The sequence below is a fragment of the Cervus canadensis genome, chromosome 17 (assembly GCF_019320065.1).
Source record: "Cervus canadensis isolate Bull #8, Minnesota chromosome 17, ASM1932006v1, whole genome shotgun sequence".
Taxonomy (NCBI): Eukaryota; Metazoa; Chordata; class Mammalia; order Artiodactyla; family Cervidae; genus Cervus; species Cervus canadensis.
In genome coordinates this window covers 31,610,771-31,635,229 of record NC_057402.1, presented here as the reverse complement: position 1 = coordinate 31,635,229, position 24,459 = coordinate 31,610,771, and the positions used below count along the sequence as shown (strand labels likewise).

General features: G+C 33.3%; 1 protein-coding gene across 7 annotated transcripts in view; it reads right to left on the bottom strand.

The window, feature by feature from the left end:
- Positions 1–24,459, bottom strand: part of NOVA1 (NOVA alternative splicing regulator 1) — a 157,961-nt gene that overhangs the window by 23,097 nt on the left and 110,405 nt on the right. For 6 of the 7 annotated variants that reach the window (XM_043489664.1, XM_043489669.1, XM_043489666.1 and 3 more), the window contains 2 exons: positions 11,427–11,593; positions 758–829 (listed from right to left, as the gene is read on the bottom strand). In XM_043489664.1, coding sequence (XP_043345599.1) covers positions 758–829; positions 11,427–11,593 — 239 coding nt within the window. The remainder of the gene's footprint in view (positions 1–757; positions 830–11,426; positions 11,594–24,459) is intronic. The other variant, XM_043489665.1, reaches the window with a different exon arrangement.

Here is a 24,459-nt window from a genome sequence, read left to right as displayed (position 1 = left end):
TCATGTTAAAGTACAGTAAGGCTCTGAATTACACATAATATTTTAGATGATTTCCTTAAATGTGCCAAAAATAACTACATTTTTGAAGAAGGTCCTACAAATATTCAGTACCAAAACAATCAAGTCAAAACTAAGATATATTTCTCATTGCAAAGTTTGCCACTCCAGCAAAGAAAATGTATTATTAAATTCTAAGAAAGTACCATTCTTGAGTTATTAAACAGCATTAAAATGATCACAAATACCAATTTCCAGTTACTCTTAGATTGCTAGAAATGTTTTTCATCAAAAGTTTTAAACTGTTACACAGTAAGGCATATCTGAAATAAAAAACAAAGAAAAATGCATTCACATTTAAAGATATACCTTTGCTCAATAACTCATATTTATACATTCATTTTTTTACATATATGATATTCTTAACTTATATACCAGGAAGCCTAGGAAGAAACAGTAAGGGAAATAATAAACACCAACTCAATAAACAACCCTCAGAGTTCCATAAAGTCAAAATTTTAGGGGGAAAATTCAAAATTCTAGTAGTCTATCATCTGAATCTATTTTTGTTATCTAAAGCTAAAAATGCATATAAATTTTCAGGAATAACTGGTATTTCTTTCTCAGGTTATTTGGAATCTGATCATGGTGCACAAATGTGAATGAACGAATACATCCTTAACCCACCAGTATCTTTTTCTCCAGTGTGCAGGCAATCACCCGTGAAAAGTATGGTGTAGATGACAGGATGATACTGTACCTGATTAGCTCTGGAGGTGGTCATGGGATCAGATGGAGAGGACTTGGTGGTAGTTGGGGAAGATGGCAATGTCTGGGAATAAAGCAGTTCAGGAGCAAATCAACCTTTATAAGCCTTAAACTGATTATTTAAATAAAACAAAATAAAATAAAATGTAATATAACGAGAACAAAATCCTATGAACAAATTTTTCTCCTATTCATTTAAATTTAATGGAATTCAAGATCAATTAAATAACTAATGCATGTAAATACGCATGCATAAGCATGTAAAAATAAATTCATGACTTGAAATCATGATGGTGACTGATAAAAATTCACATGAGTATTAAAGGTATCCTGACCATATTCATGAATAGTAGTCTCTTTTCTTTCCCTTTTGCTTTCTTAGGGGAAAAGAGATCTCAAACAAAAATTCAATAAATTTAATGAGTAAAACTGAAAGTCATTTTCCTATCAATGAATACAGTCGGGGATTGAAAGAAGTGGTGAAATGAAGTTTACTTTGGCATAAAAGTATCCACCTACTTAATATGTTGAACATCACCAACAAGTTGATTCCACATGAATTTAGGGTTCCATACTTAAAAGAAATTAAATTTGCAGTTCTGAGTTCTTAATATCACATTATCTTCTAAAACATTAATTTTTAATAAATTTAGAGCCCGTCTGAAAATGTAAACATTAACCTCATATTAATAAACAAGTAACTAACAGCATTTTAACAAATTGCTGTAATATTTTTTATTATTTGTGCTAAACACTAAAAATTTGTATAGATGAGGAGTATGATATTTTGTAGCATTATCAGCCTGTGTTGAAAATAAGCACAAAAATATTAGGAATCAAATTTATTGTTCATTTCATTTTTAAACACATATACATACTATATATAAAACTATATACAAAACACGTCACATGAGACCATAATATTCTTAAGGTATTTTTAAAACTTCTGATGTCTAATACAGTAACCTAAAAGTGTATGTAAGATGTTTTTATCTTTTTAAAAAGGTATACTTTGACTTGACAAATTGTATCACTTAAGTAGCATCCTCAGTAGATAATATTTCTTAATATATGAAATGGGGTAGTTTTATAGTATGGACAAATTCTACATGTAAATTATGTTTTATATTAATATCTACCCTCAAAATTACTCAGACATGAGCAAAAGCATAACTTTAAAGGTTCAGCAGTGTCAGGAAAAGCAGATAAAATTACTTAAGTCAGTCATATTTACACATTTAATATTTCGTAAGTCTTAACTGGGATAGAAAAAAGTTTTTAAGAGTAAAAGAAAGGATAAAAAAATTCATAGGCTCCTGCTTAATTCACTGCTCTCAAGTAACAAATTTAGACTGCTTCTAACATCTGATCATGTTTTAAACAGTTCAGGGATTCTTGATTCTTCTTTAAAACCTTGAGGAAAACAAGACAATGCATAGTCATACAAAGATTTTTGTTAAATCATATTTTAAAAGGGAAGAAGAACTGCATACCTCACAAGAGAAGGAAAAAAAAACCCTTCAGATCCGTTGTTTTCTGTTTTTGCTATTTGTAATAAGTTCACTTTATAAAGTCATTTCTCCAGAGAGAATTTCACGAATAGTCATTAATAATTACCCTACTATTTTACTTTCCATGCAATACTATGCAGAAACATATGCCACTGACTTTGTGAATATTCTATGTACTATGAATTGAAGAGTAAATTTTCCCACCTCTGGTTACAACTGCCACCGTACAGATTTCATGGGAGTAGTTAACATATATTTTAAAATATGTTCTTTATTAATCTCAGCATAATTATAAGATTGTTGACTAAATAGATGTGAAATAAATCCAGAGGCCATCTACCACAACACAGGTTAGAAGCTAAGTTCATTAAACTACAGAAGCATAAGGTATATGTGTTGGGTTCTTCTATTTTCATAGTAAAATCAACTTGAAGGTTCACAGGTTCATTATGACAGCCATCTTGCCCTAGATATGAATTCTCTTGAAATACTGCAAAGAAATATGTAGAAAAAGTAGTAACATCAAGTGACTCAGACTTAGTGATCACTAAGATCAATACTATCTTTTTTCAATTTATTTCATATTTTTCTTTTCACTTGGCATATATGTGAAATATTGGGCCTGTATTTGTAACTGATGTAACTCATATTCATTGACACTGTCCTTAATAATTCTGAGGATACTTCCTTCTCACAGGAATAAAAACAGTAATTTTAAACTTCTGGGACAATATTAATGTGTATAAAACCATTAAGACTTTGGTTATTACAGGGTTGTTACAGAATATAATACTTTAAGACTTTAATATTTTAAATAAAACAGGTGATAATCAAGTTTGGGCTTTAAGGGATTCGATTTTGGCAATGTCACAATCAATTGTTTCTAAAATTTTTTTTTTGTTTAAATTCTTAAAATTATAAACATGTAATGTGGTAATAAACACATGATTAGTTTTCTAGTTATCTATTACTTATATAGATATTCTTAAATACAAAGAAATCTCCTTTCTTTACAAATTTAAGCTCTAGCAATGAAGAGAATCCAGAAAGTTTGCGTTTTGGTTGATTTTTTAAAATACTAGTTGTAAAAATTGTTCTGATAAGCAGATAAATGTAAATATATTAATGTCTGTAAAATATTCTATTAATTAGATTAAAAACAGTTTTGAAAGTTGTTCTCAACCACACAAATAGATCAGAAAAAGTCACAGAAATACTTTCATGTTCAATATGTTTATTTTTCTAATATTTTATAAACACTTGTTTATTTATATTCATAATACAGACTGAAAATTTAAGTGGTTTCAAGTTTAAAAAAATCCCCTAGTAAAATTTCTGATATACATCTTGAAGATATAACTACTGAGTATCCATATAGCAACAATATATTAAAATGTGTTAAGTAATATTTATAATGGGTATATACAGTTAAGACCTCTTTCTAAGTGAAAGTGAAGTAATTTCAGTCATGTTTGACCCTTTGCAACCTCATGGACTATAGCCTGCCAGTCTCCTCCATCCATGGGATTTTCCAGGCAAGAATACTGCAGTGGGTTGCCATTTCCTTCTCCAGGGGATCTTCCTGACCCAGGGATTGAACCTGGATCCCTGCATTGCAGGCAGACTTTACTGTCTGAGCCACAAGGGAATCCCTTTTTAAAGTATTTATCAAGCAGTGATTATGAAGGGCATACGCAATTTTTTTAGCACAATTTTATCTTTCAAGTGGAAAAGTATAATATTTTAATTTATAGGACATGAATGTCTTTAAGAATTCTGCTTTAAATGCTGAAGGCTGAATTACTTATTACAAAAAAATTTGAAGTAGTTTATAATTTTAAAATAGTGGATCCTTTGGAATGTAAGATAGTTTTTAAAATTCAAGATTTAATAAGTTATTTAATTAAATGTAGATTTTTCTAGGCTTTTGGGAATAAGAACTAAAAAGTGATTACACATTGTGAAATGTCTTCTTGTTAACAAGTGGCAGTTTAGCTGGACCAGAGAATATTACTATAAATATAAACTCCACAATAAATAAGCTTACCTTCAAGCAAATCTATAATAATAGACTGTCAAGGTCTATCACAGGTACAGTGAAAACAGCAATGAACAACAAATTTCAATTTTAATTTGGAACAGGTCTGTTTTGAGTTCTGTTAAATAAATCTGCATACTACTCTATAAAAAATAATGAATCAACTATTTAAATATGGAATTGTCATCTTTGATTTTTCATCTTGACACATATCCAGCCTTCTCCCAATATCTGAACTACCTGGAACTACTTAGCTCTAATATAAACTCATGTTGTCTAATTTCAAAAGGTCTTTTATAATTGATTACTAGTCCATATCTTATTTTCCTCATAATCACTATTCTGTACTTTTATCTTTCTTTTCAGCTATTCAGTCCCATGTATCTTATATTCTTTTCAATTGATAGTTTTTATTACCTGAAAGAGATCATGATTTTCCAGGATGAGCTTCCTTATCTACTACAATTGACTTCATTTCAACCTTTTCAATTTTCCAAACCACTTTTCCCCCATCTTCTCATTCTTTTCATGGTAGACAAAACTGTGATATCCCAGACTTCCTACTCTTCAAGAGCTATGACCTTAACACCCTATAATCTTTCCACCACTCTTGACTCATTTTGTTCCTTAATAATCTCATCTGTATTTGGCATCCCCAATTTCTCTTCCTTTTCAAACTCCTTTTTCTTCTTTAACATTAGCCATTCACTCTTTAGTAGCAGGGTAGTTATGTGAATCTTTCTGATCTAACTTGTATTTTTCTCCTTTTATATCCAAACTTTCAAGTCAGCAGTTCCCACACTTCACACCTTTTTTTTTCTCTCTTTTTAGCTAACCAGTCTTTTTACCTTTAGGATATACTATTATTAAGAAATAACGACTGTTTTCTCAACATAGAACTGAAACTGACTTTTAGAATCTCCAATGATTTCTATTTTAAAAAGTTATTTTTGAACTTTTATTTGCGTATTTGATCCTTTTTAGCATCTTTCCTTATACTTCCCTTATTTTCTCCTTTTTATATTTATGATTAATGAGGAGTACTTACTAGGAACCAGGTACAGATATAGTGGGTTAATGCAATACCCTTACAGAAGAGGTTACTATTACTTTCCCCATGTTATAGGTAAAGAAGTCAAGGTATACAGAAGTAAAACAGCTTGTTCCAGTGTACACAACTGGTAAATTAAAGAGGCAGAATTTGAACACTGGCAGACCTATTCCAGAGCCTAGGCACCTAACCATTATACTATAATACTTCTGAGTTACTTTTTTAAAGTAACTGCTTCTCTATCTCATTTGTTTGCTTTTTTTTCCTCGCCTACAATGAAGGTGTAAGTGAAATTATCACTGATACTGCAATTAAGGATCTATATTTTCAGTTTTAAATTCTCATCTATGCTTCTAATCAAAGACTACTTTAAGGAAAAAAAAATATTACGTACAACTTATTCAACGTGACTGAAACAATCATACAAAAATATTGTCTCAAATAGATGCCTGACTAAAATTCACTAGTTGCTTCCTAGAATTTAACATTTTGCTAGGCTCAAAACCACTAATGGCCATTTTTTATTCCTTCCTCATCATTTTACAACTAGAATCAAGTCAGTACCAAACTCTTACAGACTTCACTTTGAAATATATTTTAACTTCAAGCATTTGTCTCAACTTTCACTACCAGAGGAGATTAAGTGCTCATCATCTTGTTCTTAAAATACTGCCTAGTCTCTTCACCCTGATACAGGACTTTCTATTTTGAACAAGGTCCTTTTGCTGCATATGTTTATTCAAGAGTCTGAAAAGTCCTAGAAGAGAGAAGTCTATTGGATTTTGTTTTATCTGCATTTTTTTCATACAGATCAGTATTAAGATCAATTACCAGTTACATTTCCTTGGGTAAGTAAATTTCTCTAAGCATCAGCTTCTATAACATGGACTCTATACCTGCTTCAGAGGAATTTTGTGCAGATGAATGAAAGGTTTTAATAAATGTTAAGTGCATAGCACAATGGCTAGCACAGAAATAGAGTAAGCACCATATACAACACTATTATCACTGTTACTGAATCTTCATTGAATCATCTTCAATGACCATAAAATATCCTTTTTTCCTGACAGATTAATGTCTCCTGGATTTATATGACATAAGAAAAGCTTTAAAAAATATCATTTTATAAACCTTCAAATCTAAGATCTGCATAGTAGATCTCACTCAGTAATTGTCATAATTATCTTCCTCTCCTATCAACAGCTATTCCCACAAGCACTCTAATATGTGTGGAGTTTTAGCACAGAAGAAAACAATGTGTAGAAGTACCTCTTTTTCTTTTTTTCATAACCCCCTCCAAGAGAATTTAAAAGGGAAAGTATTAGAAGAATTTGTAGTCTCTAGGAAACCCTTTGGCCAGACATCCATGACTCGCCATTATCTGGTTCCATACAACTTATCTAACATTAATTTCCTCTAAACTACAACACAAATGTCCCACTTTTGTCAAGAAAATTGCTTTACTATTCAACAATTATGGCATCTTTCTTCTCAAATCCATATTGCTTCATCTGTCTAAAATAAGCTTTTTTCTTTTTTCTCCTCTAACCAGGCAATTCCTCTATAGTCTTCAGAGTCCAGTTCAAGTTTTTACCTCTTTCACAAAACCAAATGTCACTCTAGCCTACATTTCTTTCACACTCTGCCAAACTTTTATGGTGCACTGTTTATATTGTAGTTTTGGTATATATATGCAGTTTTATATCTTTATTAGTTATATTGAGCATTTATGATCTCATAAACTAGCTTGAGAGAGCAAGGGTTATAATTTAATATATTCTGCAATTCACTAAGAAGGTATTTAATAAATTTATAATTGAATGAATGAATAATGAACAAATTATGAGCTAATCTTGCCAATTTTTTTATGATGAAAATAAAATTCTTTGAGCTAAATGAGATTTTTGGTATCTTAATTTAATTTTTAAATACAAAATAATTATATAGATTCCTATAACTATTTCTTTCTTAATGCAGTTTTTCTTAAAAATACATTTGACTCAAAAAACATAAATAAAACCCACTGAAAGCCTGTAATAGACAAAGGATGTTAACAAATGCCAACTATCTTACTAATCTATCATTTCTACCATGTTTTGGGGTTCATTATATTGACTGATGAGGTATAAATAACCATACTTAAGAGGGGGATTTGAGTGACTTATAACAAGAGGAAAATTTTCAATAATCTTATGAGAAAAAAAAAAGGTTACAAGTACAAAATTCAAAACATAAAAAGGTGGAAATGAGAACATGGACATCAAAAATCTGAGCTAAGATGTGCACTAGGAATGAGCTTCTAGGGAAAGTCTAAATTACCTGAAGATCATTGAATGTCTCTGCTATTTGCACATCTTAAAACTAAGAAATAAGAATGTTCTATGTGGCAATTAATATGTTTAATTCTGGCTTATTGGTTCCTCCTGTGTATCTGTTTCTCAAAGAAATGAGCATGACAGTATTTATGTCCTTCATGAAAATCTGATTTTAAAGCTATAGAATATATATTATATACTTTGATTATTCAACAGATATTATCATCATTTTGAATATATGAAATATTGGAGTCCCTTCCTATCAGCAAATAAATATTTCATTTAAAACAAACAAACAAACAAAGCACATCTGAGTAAAGAACTACATAGTTCACATCTAATATCTAAAGTTGGATGTAAGGCTATCATGCTAGATTTCAAGATTCTTCTGTATGAAAGACTTGTGAGATCAGTATGTATTACTTTTCTAAAAACTTATACTTGGCTGAGAATTCATTCAGTCAATAAAGTTTCATTTTGAGAGAATATTCTGGTTCATGCAATTTATTTAGTAACCAACTGTATCTATATCATGTAATTCAGAATATTTTATAAAAGTCATAATAATATATTGTATAAAACTATAACTTTTTAAATTTCAAAAAGTATATTTCTTATTTCCTGTTATTCAATTATACATATACACATATATTATTTTTGAAATTACTTTCCATTATAGGTTATTATATGATATTGACTATAGTTGCCTGTGCTATACAGTAAACCTTTGTTGCTTGTTGCATATCTATTTTTTTTAAATTAGAAATCCAGCATTCTATTCATATGAAGTCAAACAAGTAGAATCAAAATGTCATAAACTTTTTAGTTAGGCAAAAATTCATAAGCTTTCTAAAATACATATACTATACATATTATATATATATGTATACAAAAGCTTTTCTACTATATGCTTGACAAAATTAAAACTTTCAAAGCAAGATTTGTTTAGAACTGACTTTCTATTTTAAGTCCAAGTTATATATAAATTATACTTCTTTAGTAAACAAAATCTTATATTATCAACCATAAAAAACAATAAGTATGTTGTAACAAACATTAGGAAAATTTAATTTCATATCTAATATTAGTTCATTTCTATGAGGAACTACATTTTCTGGCTCCAGCAATTTTTAAAATTCTAATTTTATTCTTTACATAATCTTAACTAGAAGAAAGTGTCTTAAAAATGTTTAAAGAAGTTACTTTAAAAATTAACTTCAGAGTTGAAGTCCAAAGGGAATGTAAATGTTAGTTAGGTGAATGACTATCATTTTAAAAGAAATATTATTATTAGTCTATGTACTAAAAGCTAAAAGATATATAGAATTATATAAAATATACTTTTATCTGTTCCATTATAAAATAATTTCTTTTAGATATAATTATTTTATACTGGATTACCAGCATAATTTCTCCAGATATAAAATAATGGTAATTTAAATTTATTTGTTGCTGCTCAGTCGTTAAGTCATTTCCAATTCTTTTGACTTATTATTTAGACAATGATCCAACAAAAAGTTTCACATTGTAAAATAGGATACCTACCTAGAAAGTTAAGAGAATCTCAAATTTAGAACATAAATAACTCTCTTGATCTACGTATCGTGGAAATATGCTCAATTTCTCATCCAGAATTTTTGAGTAAATTTTTCAAATTTTCCATTTTTAAGGAACTGTTTAAGTATTAAATATATTACTCTACTAAATTTAGAGTACTCTTTTAATGAATCTTTTAAAATAATACTTTCACATCACTATTGATTACATGAAAATATTAAATAATCAATAATAATTTCAATTTAATGAATATCTTATAAGGTTTAGAAATGAATGTAAATATGCAAAATTAAATCAATCACCATTATTTTTTAACCACCTATTTTGAATTCAAATAACATTATCTGAACAAGGCAAGTAAAAATAGAAATGAACCAAATATTTTAAAATTCTAGCTTTCATAAATCTGTACTGACACTAGACAGATGACAACCTATAAATTTCATTTGCCACAGAGAAAGTTAGTTTTCACAATGACTCATAGACCATTATTTGACGGTATTATTACAAAAAAAAATTCATTCATATCATTGTGCTGAATATATTGCCAGTTATACAGTACTCAAAGTATATTTCATGTTTTACCTTTTTAAAAAAAAATCAATATATTCACTGCCTTCCCTAAGTGTTTAAACTTACAGAAACTACAAAAGAAATGTGAGAATTAATAGGCTGGATTAAAGTTGAAAATCAATAGACCCTACACTTTAGTGCCAATTCTGTAAATTCTTAGCCCCAGGTGATTTTACTTCAGAGGTCTTTAAACTCATACTTCTAGAATTTAGATAAATTTAGATTAAGTCAAGGTACTGCTTTCAATGCATCACGTTTTAAATTATTCTTTGCATTTACCTAGCATGGACAAAAATTTCAAAACTATAAATGTTTGTGAAGAATAAAAAATATCTACTTATGTTTAGAAGTTTAAAATATTTACCTCCTGCCATGTGTAAATTAAAAGACACTTCCTTGAAAAGTTATGAAAGGTTACAAATTGAAATATTTTGATACTGACAAGGAGCATAAAATGAATGATCTTATATGGTGTAAAAGCTACCTACTCATGATCTAAACATGGAAGGATTTTTTAAATAGTATTAAAGGAAAACTGAAACTTGGCCTATAATTTGAAAATATATAATGATTAATTTCTCTATTTGTATTTGATTAGACACCCTTACATTTATCAATATATTGGGAAAATTATAATAAATTCCTAACACTGGCTAGTATATTTTTTCAACTCAGAAACATGAAATTAATAAGTTTGAGCTACATTTCAAATTTATTACAATTAACGTAAATATTCTGTAAATTAAATATTCTGTGAATGAATGAATAATACATTTCTTTTGAAGGCATAAAAGCTATCAATATGATCACAAATTAAGAAGCTAACTATAAAAAGGCAAATGCAGAAACAATCATAATAAACATAAAGTATCAAATAATTTTGAAGATTTAAAAGAGCTTAAGGGGAAGAATCTGCCTTATTTTTACATTAAAGAATGTCATTTTTTTCCTACATAGTGTCTGTCATTATTCAATCTTAAAAACTAACATTGTCTTTTATCAAGTAAAAGTTTTGTTACAGAAAATCCCACACATTAAAAATAAACATTGGCCCTTTATGACATATATATAAATACTGTACAAGTTATACAGAACATAATAGCTGATTTGTAACAAAGAACTGTTTGCTAGGTACAAAAATTTACTTATACATATTTGTTTATAAAAAATATTGAACATGACAATTAAATTAACAAAACAGGAGTTTCTATGCGTAACTATACGAGAGACTAAAAATATTGAGAATATGGTATTAGGAATTTTGAGAATGTAGTCTCAATTTTTATCCTTTATTTTAAAAGTGATAAAATTTTAAATAGGTTAAATTCTTATAAATTAATCAAATTTGTATCTATAATTTTTAAAAGGGCATTATAGAAGAAATGAGCCATAATTGCTCCTCAGTGTAACACTAATAAATGAGTAATTAGATCAATAAATAAACTGATCAATCTAAAGAAGAGGCTCTGATAATTTTTAAGTAAATAAGTGAGAACTGTTATGTTTTAAGTATTCTTAGGGAAAAACTTTATATGCTAAACCTTTAAGGCTTCTTTAATAAGGAATTCATACTACACTGTGGATATCTGTCTTTGATTTCCCAACTAAACACTCACTTGTTTGATGCGATCTGGGTTAACGGTGGTCTGGGGTTGTAGAATGCTGACTGGTTCTGTCTTGGCCACATTTTGGGGCATTTCTCGAATTTTTTCTGCAATGAATCCATGAACTGCATTCAGTGCTTCAACTGTTCCCTGGATCAAGCACACTCGTTCAGTAGTACCTGTGGACAAAAGATCTAAGTTTCAGAAAATTTCCTCTCTCACTTTGTATGCTTTTCATAAAAACTATAAAAAAGGATGATATACTAAGGCCAATAAAATCATGTACAATATAGAACCCTAAATCTCAAAAACGGCCAGCAGAACCAGAAACCATGAGAAGTTTTGAGTACATCATTCACTGACATAACCAATACTTTCTGAGCACTTATAAAAGAACTTAGGTTAGAAACCAGTAACACAAAGATGAGGACTTCCAAAGTGTATATGCTAACAGACATCAAACCAGAAAATTATAAGATACTATGATATGAAGAAATAATGGAAGTTATCTACATGGATGGCACACATGGATGGTATATACTTAAAAAAAAAAGCATTTAAATTAGTGGAGAGAAGGGGTCTTGGAAAGCTTACAAAGTAGGTAAGTTTCTGAATTTTTACCACCTTTTCTTCATGTACCCTGTTCTTCTTTTAATCAAAGCAATAACACTATCTGACATTTTCTATTTTTTTTTTGTTTCTACTAGAATGCAAGCTCTCAGAGAACAGTTAATTAGTCTGTTTTGCATTGTGCTGTAGCTTCCCTAAAGCCTAGAGGCATCCCTGGCACATGATAGGTACATAACAGATATTTATTGGACGAATAATCAACCCTGCTTTTACTGATTATGCAATTTTAATCAGAATATCATAATTAAAAACAAAATTTTAAACTATTTTTCATTTGAAATTGATGAATAATTGATAAAAGATACCATTAGTTTTATTTGCTTCATATCTAGTGTATAAAATGTAGACATATGATGTGAGACAAGACAAATGAAATTGGTTGGGTCTAATGCACAAATCCTGTAGACTCTTTTATACTATACAAGTACACATAAAGGCAATAAAAGTAAGTGATTAGTTTTTCAGACTATTTTGAGCCTCACTGCAGCAGCCTGTTCTTAAACTGTAATCTTCTGCTGAGCAGCTCAACACAGCAAACACAGAGACTTACTTCTCAGACATCAGTATTCTTTTACTAAACAGTCATCAACAAGTAAAAAGAATCTTTTAAAATATTTGTTTTTGAGCTAATGTGACCTCCCAAGTACTTAACACATATCTGTTTCATACCACAGTTTCAAAATTCTAAGCCATTCTATAAAAAACATTTTAAAGTACATTTTGAAGGGAAAAAAATGTGAAATTACACGTTAAAAAAGTTGCAAGGAGTTTATACTGCTTTAAGGATTGATTACCATATAAACCATTTCCCTAGCATTTAAAATTTTTTTAAAGAACAGTAAAAGATTATCACTCTTACCTTTAGAAAAAAGACTTATATCACAAGAATTGGGAGCAGGAATAAAAGAATAATATCATATGTATACACCTAAATTGGGGCTTCCCTTGTAACTCAGTTGGTAAAGAATCTGCCTACAATGCAAGAGACCTGCATTCGATTCCTGGGTTGGGACAATTCCCAGGAGAAGGGAATGGCAACACACTCCATATTCCTGCCTGGAGAATCCCATGGACAGAGGAGCCTGGTGGGCTATATAGTCCCTAAGGTCATAAGAGTCGGAAATGACTTAGGGACTACACCACTACCACCACACCTGAATTAAATTATCCTGTTTTAAACCACAAAGATGCAAGTTTATGAAAAGCTACATTTCCTAATTTGTAAAAATTTTTCAATAGAAAGCAGTATCTTTTAGTTGTGAGGAGGGAGACAATCTGAAACATATTCAGATTGTGAATTCCAAGGCTTAATATTTCCTGTTTCTCCTAATCAGCTTTTCTCATCTTTGAGTATCTTGATGTATCTCTGTATCTATTCTTGGGTAAAAGGATCTAGTTTATTAGGGATGCTCTAGGGAGTCTTTACAAGGTTGTATTAATTGTCCTATAAATGACTAGAAAGGATGAGAACTGATCAATGCAGCTCCTGTGAAGTGTTCTCATCTAAGTCAGCAGACAATACAAAACACAGATCGGATTACAATCCTGCTTTTGGAGACAACTAGAGTGCTCTTCTGGGGATGCCAAGACAGAAAAGGAAATCAGTGAAGCCTCAACAGAGATTTCTTAAAAATAAAACATGGTATTAAGTAACTAAAGGAACTATATGATCCATGTTGCTTTTAAAGTTCTAATTTAATAGAATACATACTGTGTCAGACAACACAGTAACCCCAATACTCTTCAGACTATACAGTTTAACAAGTAGTAAATGGAAATCACTGAGCCATAAAGAAATGTGATTGTCTAAAACTGAATTTCACATAGCATGCATGAGACAATTTGGCAATAGTTTATAGGTCCAAAGTTGCCATAAATATTCTTTCAAGATTAAATGATATCACTACCATTAGAACTACTACCAGAAAAAAAAAAGGGAAAGAAAAAAGGAAACTGCAATTTCCCCAATGGGAACTGCCCGAATCCTCAGAAGAGATGCTGTCATATTCTTCCACTGAACTCTAATGTCCTTTTCACTTAGATAACACAAAACTGTAATTTTTAGGAGAAAGTCACAAAGAAGGAAGAATGTCAGGTATATGACCAAACTGTGTAACAAAAATGAGCCTATAAATAATAAAAGTTGCTGCTTTTTGTCATTTTACAGGCTTTCATGCTCCATTAGTGTCTAAACTGAACTATGAGTTATTTACCATTTTATTTAACAGTAGCATTTACTTCTCTTTGCAATAGACTAGCAACAAAATCCGAAAAAAATATATAAAAGTATTTGCTTATATTTATTATAATGTAAAGATACAGGTGTATAAGAAACCATTAATTTAAAATTTTTAAGGGATACATTAGATAAACTCTTACAAGTAGGGACAAACATAGGCAGTGGAATCAGAAAGACTTTTCGTTTCTACTTCACATGCCATATCATAAACTGAATAGGCATGTTTCTAAAATTAGGTACAATTATAAGTTGCCATAGCAAAATTGTGATATACATTTAATAAAATATACCCCCTCTGTGCTACTGTAACCTTGGACAAGTCACTTAAACTGTTCCTGCTCCTACCTAAGGCAACCTATCATCTGTGCAGTGGATCTGATCTCTTAACTCCCAAGTCCACTGTTTCTCCTAGCATCATTTTTTTCCATCAGACCTTGCCTATCAGCAGAAAAACATGTTATACTTTCTTCCATTTTTAAAGATCCCTCCTTTATGACAGAAAGAGAAAATTAGCTTTTTGTAAAGCAAATGAAATACTGATTTAGGCAAAGATCATAAAATCATAAAATGAAAGGTTAATGGGAAATTTTCAATGGAAGCATCTGGAATAACCGACTGACTTCATTGATCAACATTAGCGTAACTAAGAGCGTGAAAATCAAGCAATGCCATGATGCAATATGAAGCAGAGGGCTCCAACCATAGAGGATGTATCCCCAAACAGCTGAACATAAATCGAATCAAACAAATAATACTAGGGGACTTCCTTGGTGGTCCAGTGGTTAGGGATCCATCTTGCAGTGCAGGGCATGTGGGTTTGATCCCTTCTCAGGGAACCAGGATTCTACATGCTATCAAGCAACTAAGCTTGCATGCTGCAACTACTGAGCCCACATCGCACAACTAGAGAATCCATGGGCCACAATGAGATTTTCACATAATTCAACAAAGATCTGACACAGCCAAATAAATAAATATTAAAAAGATAATTCTGAAAATAGAGAAACAAATAACACCATGAGAAAGCAAATACACACATCAAGAATGTAAGCTAGTCTACAAAACAATTAATCTAGTTTCTTCAATACAGGAAAGAATGTTTTTTAGACATAAAGAATCTTAAAAGACACAATAATCAAATATGAATTAGAATTTGACTGGATCTAAATTCAAACAACTTTTATTTGAAAAATTGTGGCACTCTCATAAAAACAATATTAAATAGTATCAAAGAATTACTGTTAATTTTAACAGGTGTGATGATGGCATCAGGGTGCTTAAGAAAGTTTTCTCTTTCTTTTTAGGTGCATATGCAGCTAAAATGACTGAAATTTGCTTCAAAATATTTTTGAAACAGCAAAAAATGTTACTCATATTACATATGCCAAATGTTATTCAAAATACATATGCCAAAATCTTGATATCAATGACAAATATGTAGGTTATAAGGAGCCTCATTCTTCTAAGTATATCTGAAATTTTATAAAACATTTTAAAGCCCTTCCTAGCCTTCTTTTAGTTACATGCAGCTCAATTTCTTTATCTCTCAAAACTCCTTGAATGACTTAAATACATGTATTTAGACTTTTTCACCACCCATTCCTTTTTTCTTGACTCTGAGTTACTCCAATATGGCTTTTGCCCTACCACTCCACTTAAACCATTCATTACAGGCTTATCTTGGTAAATCTAATCGTCCTGCCTTTACATTGGCCTATGAGCTGCATGTGACACCATTGACCACTCTGTTCTTTTGGTTTTCAGGATACCATATGGTCCTCATTTAATTCAATTCATTCATTCATTTGGCAAAAATCTATTAACTATCCAACTAAATCTTAAGTACTATACTCAATAAAGCAATGGCCAAACAGATAAACCTGCTTTCATGGAGTTCTTCTCTAGTTCACTCAGACAGACACTATACAGAAAACAAATATATAGACAATATGAAATAAAATTAGTACTATAGAAAAAATTTGGGAACAATACCAGGATACGCAAAGACAAAAATAATGTATAAAAGAGAACTTGTCTGTCAGGTTCACTGCTGTATGCATCCCCACTGTGTGCAAGAGTGTCTGGCACCCTGTGGATACTAAAGAAGAATTTTTTTTGAAAAAATGAATGACTTCCTAAGTCTAATTTCCTTAGCTATGTATTAAAAACATATGATTGATTTTAAGACCTTTTTGCCTATCGACCTTCTGCTTTATAAAATGTCTAAAAAGCCAATAAGCCTCTTTGGGTTTATAAGATGAGTCAATATGTGTAAAAATTAGATATATTTTGGGAAATGATTTTAAAAACTAATAATTTATAAATTACAATGTCAATAAAAAGAATAGTTGATTTTTAAAATTTTTCAAAAAGATAATAGAAGAAACAATGAATAGTTTAATAGCTTTTTTCCTTTCCAGAATAGAAAGTAGATAAACTTTAAAAAACTTAAAAAAAAAAAGAACTGGATATGGAACAACAAACTGGTTCCAAATAGGAAAAGGAGTATGTCAAGGCTGTATATTGTCACCCTGCTTATTTAACTTACATGCAGAGTACGTCATGAGAAACGCTGGGCTGGAAGAAGCACAAGCCGGAAACAAGATTGCCGGGAGAAATATCAATAACCTCAGATATGCAGATGGCACCATCCTTATGGCAGAAAGTGAAGAGGAACTAAAGAGCCTCTTGATGAAAGTGAAAGAGGAGAGTGAAAAAGTTGGCTTAACGCTCAACATTCAGAAAACTAAGATCATGGCATCTGGTCCCATCACTTCATGGGAAATAGATGGGGAGACAGTGGAAGCAGTGTCAGACTTTATTTTTCTGGGCTCCAAAATCACTGCAGATGGTGATTGCAGCCATGAAATTAAAAGACGCTTACTCCTTGGAAGGAAAGTTATGACCAACCTAGACAGCATATTAAAAAGCAGAGACATTTACTTTGTCAACAAAGGTCCTTCAGGTCAAGGCTATGGTTTTTCCAGTGGTCATGTATGGATGTGAGAGTTGGACTGTGAAGAAAGCTGAGCGCCGAAGAATTGATGCTTTTGAACTGTGGTGTTGGAGAAGACTCTTGAGAGTCCCTTGGACTGCAAGGAGATCCAACCAGTCCATCCTAAAGGAGATCAGTCCTGGGTGTTCATTGGAAGGACTGATGTTGAAGCTGCAACTCCAATACTTTGGCCACTTGATGCAAAGAGTTGACTCATTGGAAAAGACCCTGATGTTGGGAGGAATTGGGGGCAGGAGGAGAAGGGGACGACAGAGGACGAGATGGCTGGATGGCATCACCGACTCGATGGACACGAGTTTGAGTACTCCAGGAGCTGGTAATGGACAGGGAGGTCTGGCGTGCTGCAGTTCATGGGCTCTCAAAGATTCGGACATGACTGAGCAACTGAACTGAACTGAACTGAAATGAACTGAACCGAATCTTTAAAAATGTAATTTACCTAAAAGAATAAAATGAGGGAGAAAAAGGAACATTTTTTTGCTGTTGTATAAAAGACAGTCTAAAGCTTTTTAGATAACTTATTTCAACAAGAATGACTCTGGTTTGGAATAATGGGCATATAATAACGATATGATCCACATATTTCCAACTGTCAACTACAATGAAAATTAGCAAACATTTTATATGGATGTAAGAAAATGCATGTCTATACTTCTACTGAAAATATAACTCAGTATCTTATGATAAGAATGCAAATACATAACTCTTCAGGAAATATTAGTGCCAGTCTAAAGTAAGAAATTTGAATGAATGCCAGTGAACCATCTTAAAATGAAAAATTAATACTCAAAATTTAGTAGAATATTAATAATTCTATGACAACCTGTAAACAATTTTGGCCTCAAAAAAGAACTGAAACACTGAAAGTGCCAATTAACATTGCAATAGGCAAAAACTGAGGTGTAAAACAAAACACGGTACATAATTTTTAGAGTATGCTAACAGCTACTTATAGCACCGAGAAATTGCCAAATCTGGGTAGCTAATATTCTGAATAGATAGGGTTTCTTTCTTTCAACATAACATTTAGCTTCTACCGTTTCTAGAAATATCTCCCAATTAGTTGTACATTTTCAAATACATTTAACATTTCCATAATACTTGGGAAAAACTATATAATTCTGAACAGAAATAAATGTCAAACTTGAGATTTCTTTGGGTATGTATATTTATCCTTATACAAGTGGTGCTCTGTGACTGGTATTTGTTCCTTTAATTTTCATATTCTTTTCTTTACTATCCCTTATCCCCACATCTGATTCTAGCATACTCCTCTCTTTAATTGCACTTTGTTGCATTTAGTCCTCACTGGCTAGATGAGCTAAGCAAAGTTGTTGAAACTATATAAACTAGCAAGAGATAGATTCCTAGTGACAACCATAGGGGATAGTTGACCTCTGTAAAATTTATTCTGGCTTTTTTCCACATTATTTCTGAAGCTGAGAGGTCAGTATCAATAGGCATAATATTTCTTCAATGCTTTCTTAATGTTTAAAATTGCAGTTCAGTTCAGTTCAGTCGCTCGGTTGTGTCCGACTCTCTGCGACCCCAAGGACTGCAGCACACCAGGCTTCCCTGTCCATCACCAACTCCCAGAGCCTAATTAAAACTGCAAGTGAGCGTTTTATCTTTAAGACTAACAGTATCATTTTTAGCGAATAAAGCAATTTATAGTAATTGTTTATTCTCGATCTATAGTCACGGTAATCTAATTATGTGATTATCTTTGTGGCTTTAAAAAAAGCATAAACATTAGCTCCTTAGCTTTTCTTTAGTTTAACTATTAAAAGTAAAGTAGTATAGAATATCAATCACTAGCAATAATAGGCATTACAAATTTCAGGTTAGAACAAAATGTAAATTTATTTAAAAGAGGAGAATAGTATATATATTATATAATTTATAATACATATTTAATATTTTATTAATATGATCATATATTATGCAGCATACTGTATATAGCTCATTTAATACTCACAATTACCAAGACACATAATATTTTCTTCAACTTACAGGTAAAGAAGTGAAAGCAGTTGGACCAAAGAAACAAAACTAACAAATGCAGAAAGAAGTAAGATTTTGTCAAATACCATATTTTTTCTATTACAATACATACCTTCTGAAAATGTAATGTTAGGACAGCTATCAAATCACATTCTTTGAAGAAAGTTACATTTATTTCAGCCTGATGATGGAAAAATAATTTTTACCTAGGCTTGATAATTTTTTTAAATGCACTGAGTCATATTATTAATATCACTTCACAGGTTTATTTCAAATCGGGCATAAAATGAAAGAAAAGACTGACCCTTCTTACAGAGAACAGACCACCATAGGAGAAGTGGTTAATAATTGTGTGGCTATTAGCGAATTTTTTAGAACAAATTTTCAGATCAACAAAAGCATTTAGGAAAACTGCCATAAAAAGTAAGTTCAATTTGTAATTGCAGCTTTTATACCATTGTACAGTTTTGCACATTTGAAAAAGCTTCCTCCTACCCTACAATTACTAAGGGAAAAATATACTATTTCAAGAAGAGGCTTCTTTAGAAAAGGAAATCATAGGAATTGACATATATCATGATACAAAGTAAAAATTGCTTATCTTCTTCTGGTGATTAACTCTCTACACAATCATGTCTCTACTTCTAAATTGTAAAATTTGTAGGGGGCCATTATAACATGCTTTATTCCCAAATCAATATAGTGAAGCTTAAGTTTCTGTTTACAGAGCATGCTTTAACATTAAAATATACTCAATTAAGCCAAAGGATGAAAGTATACTTTTCACAAAAATCTACAAGTACTCATATTCTTCAAAGAACTGAAGATGTGAGAATGGACAGAGCAGATGTCCAGCTTCTCACTCACTCAATCCTTGTCCCATGCATGCGAATTGCATACTCACTTCCATTTAGCCACTCCCACAAAGTAACATCAGGAGTTTAGGAGCCTTGAAATTCTGAAAAACTGTGAGGTTTGGAAGCAGACCTACGTAAAACTTCTAAGTAACAATTTTAATTTATCTTCAGTTTTCAACTTCTGGGGTCATGCAAAAGATCCTACCAGTAGTTATGATGATGATTAGTTGGTCATTCACCTTTAGCACAGGTTTAGGCTAGTTGTGGCTGAGACAGTAAGGAATACGCAAGCAATGTAGGAGACATGGGTTTCATTCCTGGGTCGGGAAGATTCCCTGGAGAAGGGAATGGCTACCCACTCCAGTATTCCTGCCAGGAGAATTCCATGGACAGAGGACCCTGGCAGGCTATACAGCCCATGGGGTCACAGAGAGTTGGACATGACTGAGCGACCAACACTTGCAGATTTCACACTGGCTACTCTTCGATATGCAGCAATCCCGGGACGGAACAAGATGGCAGAGTAGAAGGACTCTGAGTTCAACTCCTCTCAAGAGCACACCAAAATTACAACTAACTGCTGAATAACCATCAACAAAACAACCTGGAACATATCAAAAAAGATATTCTACACTCAAAGACATAAAGAAGAAACTCAACAAGATGGTAGGAGGGGGGCACCTGATAATCTAATTAAATCCAACATCCCCTAGGAAGCAACCCACAAGCTGGAGAATAATTATATGGCATAGCTCTCCCACATGACCGAGGTTCTGAGCCCTATGTCAGGCTTCCCAGCCCAGGTGTCTGGCAGCAGGAGTCATTGTTCCCAGAGCATTTGAGTTTGAAGGTCAGTGGGGTCTGAGTGCAGGAGCTCCACAGGACTAGGGGAAATGGACTCCACTCTTGGGAAGGCACACACAAGGTCTCATGCATACTGGTTGTTGTTCAGCATCTCAGTCCTGTCTGACTCTTTGTGACCCCATGAACTGCAGCATGCCAGGCCTCCCTGTCCTTCACCAATTCCCAGAGCATGCTCAAATTCATGTTCATTGAGTTGGTGATGCCATCCAACCATCTCACCCACTGTTGTCCCCTTCTCCTCCTGCCTTCAATCTTTCCCAGCATCAGGGTTTTTTCCAATGAGTCAGCTCTTCACATCAGGTAGCCAAATATTGGAACTTTTCTTCAGCCCAGTCCTTCCAGTGGATATTCCAGTGAAGGACAGATTTCCTTTAAGAATGACTAGGTCTGATCTCTTTGCAGTCTCAAGAGTCTTCTCCAACACCACAGTTCAAAAGTATCAATTCTTTGGCACTCAGCCTTCTTTATGAGCCAACTCTCATATTCATACTTGACTACTGGAAAAACCATAGCTTTGATTATATGGATCTTTGCTGGCAAAGTAATGTCTCTGCTTTTTAATATGCTGTCTAGGTTTGTCACAGCTTTTCTGTTATGCACACTGGAAACCAGGGCAAAAGCAGTAATTTCATTGGAGCCTGGTGGTCTTGAGGAAGGTCTCCTGAGGAGGTGGGGGGTGGCTGTGGATCACTGTGGGGAAAAGGACTCTGTGGCAGAGGTACTGGGGAGTATTGATCGGCATAAGCTCTCCCAGAAGCCACCATTTTGGCACCAAGACCTGACTCCATCCAACAGCCTGGAGGCTCCAGTGCTGGGATGTCCCAGCCCAACCAACCAACAGGAAGGAAACACAGCACCACCCATCAGCAGACAGGCTGCCTAAAGACTTCCTGAGCCCAGGCACATCGAGGCACACCCTTTGATACTCCTAACAGGAAGCCTGCCCAAGGCTCTAGACCAGCCTCACCCACCAGGGAACAGACACAAGCAGCAAGAAAACTTCAATCCAGCAGCCTGTGGAACCAAGTCCATAAATGCAGATCAGAATCTACCCTGGGACCAGTTGGCCCCTTGCCCTTGGGTGATGAGGGGCGAGTGTACTGCTGGAACATGTGGGATATCCTCTACAGAGGGCAACTTCTCTATGGCTGAGAAACTTAACCAACCTTCCACATACATAAAAATACAAATAGAAATTTAGACAAAAGCGGGTAGCAGAAGAATATGTTCCAGACGAAGGAACAGAATTACAGCAATCTAGTTTGGTCAGCATTTTTACACTTTAACTTCCACCATGGATTATAGGAATATAAAACTGCCATGACTAAATTTTAATTAAAATGTAAGTACATTTTCACCCTGCTTATTTAACTTACATGCAGAGTACATCATGAGAAACACTGGGCTGGAGGAAGCAAAAGCTGGAAACAAGATTGCCGGGAAAAATATCAATAACCTCAGATATGCAGATGACACCATCCTTATGGCAGAAAGTGAAGAGGAACTAAAGAGCCTCTTGATGAAAGTGAAAGAGGAGAGTGAAAAAGTTGGCTCAAAGTGCAACATTCAGAAAACTAAGATCATGGCATCTGGTCCCATTCCTTCATGGCCAATAGATGGGGAAACAGTGGAAACAGTGGCTGACTTTACTTTTCTGGGCTCCAAAATCACTGCAGATGATGATTATAGCCTTGAAATTAAAAGACGCTTACTCCTTGGAAGCAAAGTTATGACCAACCTAGACAGCATATTAAAAAGCAGAGACATTACTTTGCCAACAAAGGTCCATCTAGTCAAGGCTATGGTTTCTCCAGTGGTCATGTATGGATGTGAGAGTTGGACTGTGAAGAAAGCTGAGTGCAGAAGAATTGATGCTTTTGAACTGTGGTATTGGAGAAGACTCTTGAGAGTCCCTTGGACTGCAAGGAGATCCAACCAGTCCATCCTAAAGGAGATCAATCCTGGGTGTTCATTGTAGGGACTGATGTTGAAGCTGCAACTCCAACACTTTGGCCACTTGATGCAAAGTGTTGACTCATTGGATAAGACCCTGATGCTAGGAAAGATTGAGGGCAGGAGGAGAAGGGAATGACAGAGGATGAGATAGCTGGATGGCATCACCGACTCAATGGACATGGGTTTGGGTGGACTCCGGGAGCTGGTGATGGACAGGGAGGCCTGGCGTGCTGCAGTTCATGGGGTTGCAAAGAGTCGGACACAACTCAGTGACTGAACTGAACATTTTCAGAAATATACATAAACAGCCTTCCTGATTTTGCCTCCATTCCCAATCAGTGTCAACATTTTTGACACTAATTTGTACTCTTAAATTTCTGCAGCAAGAAAAATGGCACTTGGAATTTTTCTAGCTATTCCTTATGGACTAATAGGTATTCACTAGCAGAATTTCATGAATCACACTTGGAAAGTGGGGACATGGCTTGCAGCAAACATGTGATATCAAATCAAGCTCAAAGACTCAAAGTGTGACCAGTGGTGGCATGTATAGCTAATCAAAGTCACTCAAAACTCAGGAGCAAAACATACCTCTGGACACATAGTAGCAGCGTAACCAAATCTGAAGAGTGCTACTGTCAAAAAGTTGAGAACAAAAAGATGAACTTATCTGGTGATAGTCCTGCTCCTGCTGAGAGGGTAACAAGGCAGGAAGGCCAGGGGTCTCCAAAAGGAGGAAACAGGCTGCAAGTGTTTCTCAAAATTCTGTGTTGCCATGACGACACCTGGTTCCTTCTGAACTTAAACTCTTCTCAAACCCTGAGCTAACCAATGAGTTTCTCTTATGGAAATGTTTTTCTTAAGCTATGGTTACTGAAACTATGTATTTGCCTTGGAATTTGCCTTTCTTCAACATGGTTCCACCTAAGACTAACTTTTTTCCTTTTCTCAAACCTTGGGCTGATAATAGCTCAACAAACAAGTATTCATATCAAATGTTTTCTGGCTGGGGGATAACACACCTCGTGCCATCATATCTTAAAAGTGCATATTGTGGGAGAGGGGCCTGGTGAAACTCCCTCAGCCTCGAGGTGTGTCTCTTCTCTGATTGATAGCTTTCTAACAGACATAAAACAGCGCGCTGAAACTAGCAAGGGGGGCATTCTCCACCCCACTATGATGCCTATGTCAGAGGCTTTCTCTGTCCTCTTTCTTATTTTATAAAAGTCTGCTACACAAAAACTCCTGAATGATCAAGCCAGGTCCCTGGTCCCGAAGTTAAAGCTTCTTCAGAGATCATGAATCCAACACCATTCACCGTTAAGCTATCATTACCATGTAATATGAGCTATCACCTTTAGAACCAATACAGATTAATGCATTAGCCAACTTTAAGCAATGACTTTACTCTGTATTTTTTTTTCTAAATAGATATTTAGGTAAAGCCTCCATCTTTACCATGAACCCATGAATTCCAAT